The sequence below is a fragment of the Mercenaria mercenaria genome, chromosome 5, assembly GCF_021730395.1.
Source record: "Mercenaria mercenaria strain notata chromosome 5, MADL_Memer_1, whole genome shotgun sequence".
Classification (NCBI taxonomy): Eukaryota; Metazoa; Mollusca; class Bivalvia; order Venerida; family Veneridae; genus Mercenaria; species Mercenaria mercenaria.
Genome location: NC_069365.1, coordinates 1366766 through 1377221, shown reverse-complemented (window position 1 = coordinate 1377221; position 10456 = coordinate 1366766). Strand labels below are relative to the sequence as shown.

Here is a 10456-nt window from a genome sequence, read left to right as displayed (position 1 = left end):
GTATTCAGACTATGATTACTGACTGTCATTTGACGGTAAGATGCAGAAGAGAACACGTGGCTTATAACTGATTGAACAAGTTAATATGTATATTTTTTTTTACATTTCTTATTGATACTATATTTAACTAATAAATCATATTGTATAAAAGTGGCTAGAGTTGAATCTAGGATGTCGTTACATCAGCCTTTTACAAAATTTGAGTGTCACGGCTTGCTTGTAGTAGGAAAGTCAGCTCTTCCGTGACGATAATGAATTTAAGCAACGCTAACTAGAACCATGCCACCTCTCGATCCGTAGTACTGGGTCCTTGATGTACGCGTTTTAGGTGAGAAAGAAGTTAGATGTCGGCTCAATATCTAATATGGGAAGCTCTAGTTTATTGCGTTGTTTCAATTCTGTACATTTTTTAATTATAACGCTGATCAGATAAGTACCTTGATTCTTCTGAACCTTCTTAAGTCGACGACTTGTATACTCCTCCTATAGTACACTATCTCACTTCAAAGTTCAAAGTATCAAGCTGAATATAAAAGATATCTAACCTTTCATATGAGAGTCATCTTTTTTAAAATAAGGATGTCTGCTTAATACAACTTTTTTTATAAAAAATACTTTACATAGCTCCTTACCCGAGTTTCTTATGACTTCTCAAGCATTTTCTCTTCATAAATCTAAAATGGCGGACAAGCATATTAATGTGACGTCATTTCGATCAAATGAGTCCCATCCCGAAAATTGACTGCTCCCAGTGCCCCCAATCCAAGATGGCGGCTTTATATAGACAAAGAAGGAAAAAAATGGTCTAGAGAGATGCCCTCCACTACTTACATATATCAATAAATAAAAGATTCTCAAAATATATGTGCCTTTCAGTACGACTTTTATCTATTTAACGATATCATAAAATCGATTTTAAGATATCAAAAATAAACTCGATCTATTTTATGATTATAGTGATATCCTTAATTCTATCTAATTATATCTTAAACTCAATTCATTTTAGAATACCAATAAAGTATGTATGAATATCATAAAATAGAATTACTGTTTGATTCATATTTTCCGTTAGAAGATTTTTCCCTGATTGCTCGTTAGATATATAGCAGAACCATGTTTTAATGTATCTAAACTATTAAAAGGTTGTACGCCTGTGGAATAATTGCACCGAGGAACTGGAATTCGGTGTGTTTAGATATATCAAAACATGGTTCTTTCGATTCTAACATGTTCTTATTTAACCAAATAGACGACAGGAAAGCATTATTTCAATGCGCATGTAAATGTTAATTGTCAACGAAGTATATCTAAACATCTAAAAGGAAGTAAGGTAAACAAAATATACGGGTTTCGTACAATGTATTAATTCTTATCTGAAAATCGATTATTGGGAAAACAATTTTAATGCCTATATAAATATATATAGTAATATCTTACCAAATTTACCTTTCAACCAAGGAATGCGTTTTGTCGTGTTGCGGATCATTTAAATATTCGCATTGTGAATAACTTTTTATTAATTAAAAAACGCATGAGGATTAATATACGCTCTGACACAGACATTTTCTATAAACAAATATGGCAAGCCAGATCAAAAAAGTAAAAACTGAGGAGTTGCCTTCAAAACCATTCACAAACAGTGGTGTTTATGATGATGAAGTAACGCTTGTATTTGGAGCCATTGAAGAGAAGAAGTTGTTTGTTCCACGTAGTTTTCTATGCATTGCCTCGCCTGTATTCAAGGCTATGCTCAAACATGACTTTAAAGAAAAGAAGAAGAAAAGTATAAAGATGATCGGGAAAAAATACGATGATTTTCTTGATTTTCTTTTGTGTATTCATCCGGGAATTCAGAAACCAGTGGAAGGTAAGATATTAAGCATAAAGACATCAATACCTTGCTGGAAAAAAACACCCATAAATATGATTTTATCAGTGCATAAGTTCGGGCAAACAAGCATTGTTCAAGCATTGTTAAATACATTGAAGAAGAAGCTCATTTTTTGTCTTGTTTTTGTTTAGTCCCGTACTTGGACTCTTTGTTGTTGTTGTGTATTTTTTTTTTGTCCCGTACTTTAACACAGTGTTGTTGCTGTTGTTTTTCGGCGACGCCGTCTAAATTCGTTTTCGTTACCTATGCCACGTGACTTCAGTTTGCAAATCAAACTACTTGATAACGCATTATAGATAATTTATCAAAATGGAAATTTATGCATCACTCTGCCTGACTGGACGAGAGTGTCAATTTCTTTCACTCTGTTGATTGTGCTACGCTGAGTGAAATGTAGACAAAGCGTTTATCCTAAACGACGCTGTTCACAGTTTTAAAGCTAACTTTGGCTCAGTATATTTAGCAAGAATATTGATATATCTCAAAATGATAAGTAAGTTTAATAAATATGATAAAAACCTGTTCAAATACCAACATATATCAAATTAAAGAAAGAGCTGAATACGGTCTTCGTATCACATGAATAAGGGTGTGATAAGAGTCTTTTATGTAGAGAAGTGCTTTTTTTCTTGTTACAATTGTCTTCTGTATATGAAAAGGTTTCTTGCTTTTGTGACTTATTCAGATTGCATATTAAAATGAGTACTTGTTTGCTTTGATATATTTGTTATAAATTATTTAACTGATTTATTATATATGAATATTTTTCTTTAGTATGGTATGCAAATATTGAACTCAGTTGAAATCTGTTTCATTATATATATGCTATATAATGACTGAATCTCATTACACTGAAATGAAGGTACGCTGCATACAGTTTATGTATGTGATATGACTACGGTTAAACTTTGCTTATGAAACAGAAATATTGAAATAATTACAATTGTATGTTTTGCTTGACGTTCACTTTTTTATAGGTATGACGTCATTGTCCAAAGATTCATGAATAGCGAATATGCATTTGTTAAAGCGGGATCAATTGGCCTATTTTAGAAATAAATAAAAATAATAAATAAAAAAATCCTTTAATTGATTTTTTCTCATGTATTCTAATCAAACTTGATTTGTAGCATCTTTATTAGGCCCGAAGCCAACTTTGTTCAGCTGGGACATTTGACCCCTTTTAGGGGCTGCTAGAGCTAAAACTAGAAATGCCTTTATACAGCGTCTCATGAACAGCTTGGTGGATCTTTGTCATACTTGGTCTGGAGCGTCATTATAAGGTCCTCTTCCAAATTTATTTATATAGGAACTTGGGCCCTATTAGGGACCACTATAGCTTAAAGTAGATATGCCTTTCTTCGCATTAACCACTAAAATGTAATGGATTTTTATCAAACTCGATGTGTAACAATATCGTAAGGTCTCCTGCTATTTTGTTACAAATGGGGATAGGGACCAATTTAGCTAAAAATATAAACACGTTTAATGACCTCTTCTCATGAACCGCTTCATGAATCTTAATCAAACTACTGCTGTAATTATTCGTCTAAGGATAAACGAAACAAAGTTGTTACGAAACCTTTGCGAAAAATTAAAAGAGAACCATTTAAATTGTTAAAGTGCGGTGTTTAGTTTTGCAATTTGAAAAATGTTAGATGAAAGATGAATGTTAGATGAAAAATTCATAAACTTCTTTCCTTATTACAATTCGCCGACCATCATTTTTTAAAAAAAATATTTCTTGTTAGCAGTACTTGGATTAAGTGTTGTTATATTTCCTGGTCTTTTTCGTTGTTGCACATTTCTTTGTGTACACCTCCTAAAAATATTCGGGGCCTCCGTGGCCGAGTGGGTAGAGTCGTTGACTTCAAACCATTTGGCCCTCATCGATGTGGGTTCGAAACCTCATTTGGGGCGTAGAATTCTTCACGTGAGGAAGCCATCCAGCTGGCTTACGGAAGGTCGGTGGTTCTACCCAGGTGCCCGCTCGTGATGAAATTATGCACGGAGGGGCACCTGGGGTCTTCCTCCACCATTAAAGCTGGAATGTTGCCATATGACCTAAAATTGTGTCGGTGCGACGTTAAACCAAACAAAATAAAAAAATAAATCAAAATATTCAATAAAACCGAGTCTAGTAATATTTCTGTGTTTTCAAAGGACATCCGCATAGATTTTATTACACCACTGAGATATTCATTGGAGTTACTACATGTATCTTGATCTTCGCTAGTATTTTAGTACATAGAGAAAAGAAAACCACAATAGCTTATTCATATCGTCATGGATAACAATCCATTTTAGCCGGAGTTCATATTCACATTTTTGAGGATTGTTGATTCAAATGTAGAACCATATAACCTTTAATTTGCTTGTGTTGGGTTTAGCTTTAAAGATAATCATAGTTCTAGTCACTTTACATTTTACTGCGCACTGCGTATTAAAATGTTTTGTTCAATGAATCTAAATCCATAGATTATGAATGGGCTTTTGACACTGCAATTTTGATTTAAGAAATGCTGATTTCTATATATTGTCATGCAGTCAAATCAAGCGTTCAGTTAACATCAAATATGAAGATATCAGATGTCTTTGGTGGTAACTTTTGTAATTAAATAATGGGACCTGTCTTTATTATCCCAATCTTAAACGAGAAATCGTATAGCTTTTTACATACTAAAGTAACAGAAAATATTTTCAGTCAATCTATATAATATTATGTTGTTTAAATGAAATTGTGTTACTCACAAAGGCGAACAAGTGCAACCTGGTCGTATTTATCAATATTTATTCTTTGTATCAGAAAGAGTCTTTAAGTAAAAGTTATACAAAATTATACATTTGAATGGTATGTTAATTGTCCTCACACTGCTCAGTAGTGATATGCAACAACATGGGTCTGCAAATAGTTATTATTTTTTGGGACAGATACAGTCCTTTAATACATGACACTAACAAAACAATATAAATAAAATGTCATTATTGGGATTAAACAAAATAATATACATTCATGTCAAAAGAAATACATAACAAACCATGCATACGTATGTTTCAAATAAACATTATTACCCGTAGATTTATATATAGCTGCAAAAACAACTTGTTTACGTTTCAAAATATGGCGGATATTGCCTGGTGAATGATAGTTTGTGCGAGGAATGAATTTAAAACGTTTCCTACTTACTATTGTAACTCGGTCTGGCCAAGACTTGCAAGTTGTAATAGTCCACTTTCTTTCCTTCTTAATCAAAATCATCATTTTTGATCCGATGGTTCTATCTGTTTTCATCTCGAAAATATTTGAATTTAACGAAAATGACAAATGTAAAGCGAATTTGCGCACTTAAACTACAAAATTACCTTTTATGCTTGGGTGACTGGTCAACTTTGTGTGCGTGCGTGAGTGCGCGTGTGTGCGCGTGCGTGCTGTCGGGCGAGAGGGAGCATGAAAATTGTACTAATCAATTCTGATTCATGGTGTATCAGACGTTTGTTAGCAAAAGATAAAGGTAAGGGTAGATTTCTCAGAAGCATAGAGCACCAAAAACACAGCCTTAGAGCCACGCATTTTCAAAGTAGACCCACAACAAAAAGAAGACGTAATGGAAAAATATTACAGACGGCTTGCTTCAAAAATGTAACAAGTACATATAAATTGATGCCAAATATAGATAGAGGAGGAGGAAGTGGTAAGGGGTAAAAAAGGGGTTGGGGTTTGGGAAGGAAGTTGAAGGGGAAAGTAGAACAAGGATGAATATACAAAGAGAATGCTACGTTCCTTAATCACAGCTACACTACAACGTAAACCACAATAGCGCAGGCATCCATGTACCAAAGATAAACACACAACCACACCCAACTAACTAACATAGAAAAACAGACAAGTACGATACAAGTTCACAGTTGGGTTTCGCTTTAAATCACAAGCACACAAACGCACCCCTATAAGAAGGAATAAAAACAATAGTGTACCGCTTTAGGATTCCGGCAGCCAAAATAAAGGGAAGCCACGAATACTAACTCAAAGTAAACGGAAAGGGGATGCAAAAAAGAGCACAAATGCAAGGGGAAGGGCGGGGGGCAATAGTGGAAGTTAGGAGGAGGAGAAAACGCTTACAACAAACTAGACAACATACACAACAGACAATACAAGACAGACAGAAAACCAGTTGAAAATAGGGGCACCGCCTTGGAACGGTCAGTAACCTATATAAAGGAAACTGAGGGTTTAAACGCGTTTAGGGCATGCCAACCTCGCACTTACCCTATTTTCAACAAGTTAGATAACACAATGTAAATAAAATCCCCGCTGAGAAAAGCTCTAACATTAGCGCAAAAATACCAGATTAATTATTATATAAGTAAAACATAAAATTATGGTAAATCTAATGTATAATCACACCAATGTACTCAACAACTTGTCTGAAGTCAGAGCACCAAGAGCCTAACTTTTAAGGGTACGACTAAGAAAGCTGCAAGACAAAATTCAATTCCCTCCATCCGTTGTATGTAGGATTTAGGAGAAAAGCATCTTGGAGTCTTATACTTTATTAGTCATCGCACCATCAAATAGGAAAGCGTAGCGATTAACTGTAGAAGGGTCAATCACTAAACACGCACTGTGCTTCACGATTTTCGCATCGTATCCTCTTTAGTTACTTTTTAACCCATTTTACAAATATTTGATTAATATTAGGACTATGTGTAATTTTCCGAATTTTATAAACTACATCTCCATAGTATTCCGGGTGTGTAAGTCCAAGTTTTAAAAGCGTTTAAGGTTGGTATTGTATTTTTCTAACAGTTCCGACGATCTGTTGTAAAATTTACTGAAAGCTTTCCGTAGCTTATGATAACGGTAATCCTGTTTAATAATGTCTTGATGATATGAAGATTTCTATCATTAAAATCCTCTATCTCTGAGCAAGCTCTTGCAAAACGAATAAGTTGTGAACTATAGAAACCGTATGATGTTGCTCGAGGGACATCTCCATCAAGGTGGGGGAAGTTGACAATTTCAAAATTAAAATCGTCCCTTTTATCATGTGTTTTCGTTTCCAAGTTATTAACAATTGTTAAATTTAAATCCAAAAATGACGCTTCTAAATCTGAAGTATTAGCCTTGTTAAGCTGTAACCCTTTTGGGTAAATATGTTTCACCATTTCTGAAAAATAGTGGTTGTCCATATTTAAAATATCATCAAGATACCTTGAGGTTCCAATAAAAGCTTCAATAATATCAAATTGTGTCTCAGTGGATAAACTAAGCGTGAAATATCGTTCATAACAGTATAAGAATAAATCAGCAATGAGTGGGACGCAGTTGGTTTCCACCGGGATACCAAGTGCTTGTCTGTAAGTTTTATTGCCAAATTTGATAAATATATTATCTAGCAGAAACCTTAGAGCTTCACAAACCTGATCAAAACTCCATAGGTTGTATCTCTTGAATGCACTGTTAGAAAAGAATGCTCTAGTTTCACTGCAAGCCAGATAATTAACGTTTTCTCTTGCAAATGTTTTCTCAATTAAAGCGAACATTTTTTCTTTAATAAGATTATGTGGTAAATAAGTATAAAGAGTAGAAAATTCATAAGTACTTATACTCGAACATTTGAAGTGTTTGCTTTTTTAGCTTTTTGATAACATCTCCAGAGTTCTTGATGGACCAAAACAGATTAACACCCGAGTTCTCATATACCTTGGAGCAATACTTCTGTACGTGGTCTTTTATTGCAGTAAGACAAGAAGGCAAAAGTACAGAAATGTTTTTTGTAGTGCATAAGGTTGAATTTGCAATTAATCGAGCTTTGTATAGAGTTTTGTGAAGTTTAGGGATTCAGTAAAGAGTAGGGAGCTTCATCTGACTGTCGTCAAGTGCGACATTAAAATTTATACATTGGTTTACAAGTTTAGATTTCAGTGATGTCTGGTTAATTTCAGAGATGTCTAGTTGATTTCAGTGATGCTTGTTTTATTTCAGCAATGTCAGTTGGATTTCTTTGATGTCTGTTTATTTCACTGATGTCTGGTTGGTTCAAATGATGATGTCTGGTTAGTTTCATGTCTGGTTGGTTTCATTGATGTCTGGTTGATTTCTGTGATACCAGGTTGATTTCAATGATGTCTGGCTGATTTAGTGATGTCTGCAATTGTGATCCAAACTGTATCTATTATTATATATGTAAGACCGACTTTGAGATAATAACTGTGATACACAACTAAACGAAGTCAATTGAAAATGCATTAAAATGGAACATTATAGACATTTCTATTGAAATTCTAAATTCAAAATATTGAGACTTTAAGAAAACAATTTACAGAGAAAATAATTTACAAGTTTGGGAACTTAGAGCTTAAATTCGGTAGTTTTATAGAAATGATAAAAAATATCATATCATTCTGTTGAATTTGAATACCATTTCCCACTTTGTTGTAGTAAGTATTCACATAATAGAAGGAAGTATTTTGTCAAAATAATTTTGTTATCAGTTTAAACATGCATTAATATTGTATCTACTAGCAAACGGAGTGAATAAAAGTACCAAATTTATTTGTGCATGATTGATTGCTTTTATGTTGATGAAGCAAATCCATTAGATAAATGCCTTTATCCTTAATTTAATTTAAAATCTTCATACTTAAATGTAGATGGTATGTTCTGTTTTTGTTTTGTTTTCATGTGTAAGTAGTTCTGCATCACATGTTTGTAAAGTGTATTACGTGACCATATTCGTGGTAGGTATTGTGAGTGATGAAAGTTATTCGTTATGTTGATTTGTCAATTAATGAATTATTAAAAGCCTACATTATCTTATATCTTTCAGTTTCGAATGTTCTTTGCATTGTTTCCTTTGCGGAAGAATACCAAGTAACTCCGATGGTGGAGAAATGCAAGATCGTCATGAATTCAATACTATCAAAGGCTGAAGAAAAAGAAGAAGGATCATATGGCAGAAGTAGAATTCTGTATCAGTTGGGATCAGTAAGAAATTGCTTCTACGTGTTGAAGTCTGCCGATACTCTAAACTATACAGATGTCGTTAATCTAGCTGTGAAAACGATCGCGAGATTTGGACATTGCTGTTACACTGATGAGGAGGATATCAATGTTGAACGTAAATTTTGCTTGAGTAACCAGAATTTACAGACGACATATGGTCAGGGAAGCAAACAAACGTATGGAGATGTTCGTAAAGAATGCGTTTCTATGTTAAAAAAACTCTCATTAGAGCTGCGTTGTAGAATTTTATCTACAAGACTGACGCTCGTTAACGTCGATAGTTTTAAATGATAAGGATAACATAAGTATGCACGATCACCACCATCATCATCATCTTCAGTAAGCGTCTCAATCTAGAGCGATTTGAGTATACTAGCGACTTGATGTTGCATAAGACTGACTAATTGTTGTTATTTTATTTTGTACTGTTACAGGTAGTCAATCACATTTAAGCAACATTATATGACGTTTTTCATTTATGATGTATTATGTTAGAGATTTAGTCAAGGAACGAAATGACCCATTTCATTGAGTTAGATCCCTATAAGAAATACATGTTTGAAATTTTATAATTATTCTCTTATAATATGGAAAAGACTAATTAATTCTAAGTGTTTAAAAAAGTGCACTTTTGATTTCAATATAATTTCTTACTTTACTTCTGCTTTAAAGCAGTGTGTAGATTAGGAATTCATTTATTTCCAATATATAATGGATGCGCAGCCGAGATAGGTAAAAGCTATGAGGTGATAAGAATTTTACAAACTTGAATTTCTTATGAATTTCAGCTTAATATATACATTTGTATTTGTCAATATAAATATTTGACTATTGCAATACAGAAGTTCCTATAGTCATGTGTTTATGAAATTTATACACATGCTAAAATAGCAAATCTTGGTTTTGGCAACTAGGATTGGAAATTCAAAATTTAAAAATACCTGCAATGAAATTTTAACACGTATTAGGCAGTCAGTGAACACACATAAGTGTGAATGATCATTAATTTTGGCAAGATTTCGACTAAATCCATCACTTGATCATGATTAACCACCCTTAAAAATATCGTGTATGTATGCATTTTAAATATAAAAAAACTCAAACGCTTATATGATACAGTTGTTAATGAATAATTGAAATTAAGCAAGGCTGCCCATTGTCGCCAATATTTATCAACTTTTACATCAATGACTTACTTACTGCTATTAAAGAAACATAAATATTGGAATGACAGTAAATGACGAGTTGATAAGTATCCTATCGTTTGCAGATGATGTTGTGATTCTGGCTGAAACTCCAGAAGATTTACAAAAGCTATTAGATATTTTACATGTTTGGTGTATAAATAATAGTATGAATGTCAATTGTAACAAATCAAATATGATTCATTTTAGAATACCTAGTTGCATACAAACGACTATTGTCTTTAAGTTGGGAGCATCTCCGCTACATAATGTACATAGTTACAGGTATTACGAATTCCTAGATATTGTAGAAATGGCAAAAACCGTAGCAATGTCAGCTGGTAGAGCACTGAAAATGTAAAGGTTTTTGAGGTT

At 33.4% G+C, this 10456-nt stretch overlaps 1 protein-coding gene across 1 annotated transcript; it reads left to right on the top strand.

The window, feature by feature from the left end:
• The first annotated feature begins 1468 nt into the window (after positions 1 to 1468).
• LOC128557431 (uncharacterized) lies at positions 1469 to 9455 on the top strand. The gene is made up of 2 exons (XM_053544803.1): positions 1469 to 1867; positions 8722 to 9455. The coding sequence occupies exons 1-2, from the start codon at positions 1579 to 1581 to the stop codon at positions 9186 to 9188; spliced, it is 756 nt and encodes a 251-aa protein (XP_053400778.1). The 5' UTR covers positions 1469 to 1578; the 3' UTR covers positions 9189 to 9455.
• Positions 9456 to 10456: the final 1001 nt, after the last annotated feature.

Excerpts from the sequence above, each read along its gene's own strand:
- LOC128557431 (XM_053544803.1), top strand. The coding sequence starts at position 1,579 with ATGGCAAGCCAGATCAAAAAAGTAAAAACTGAGGAGTTGCCTTCAAAA. Across the intron at positions 1,868-8,721 it reads AATTCAGAAACCAGTGGAAG|TTTCGAATGTTCTTTGCATT; the intron begins GTAAGATATTAA and ends TATATCTTTCAG.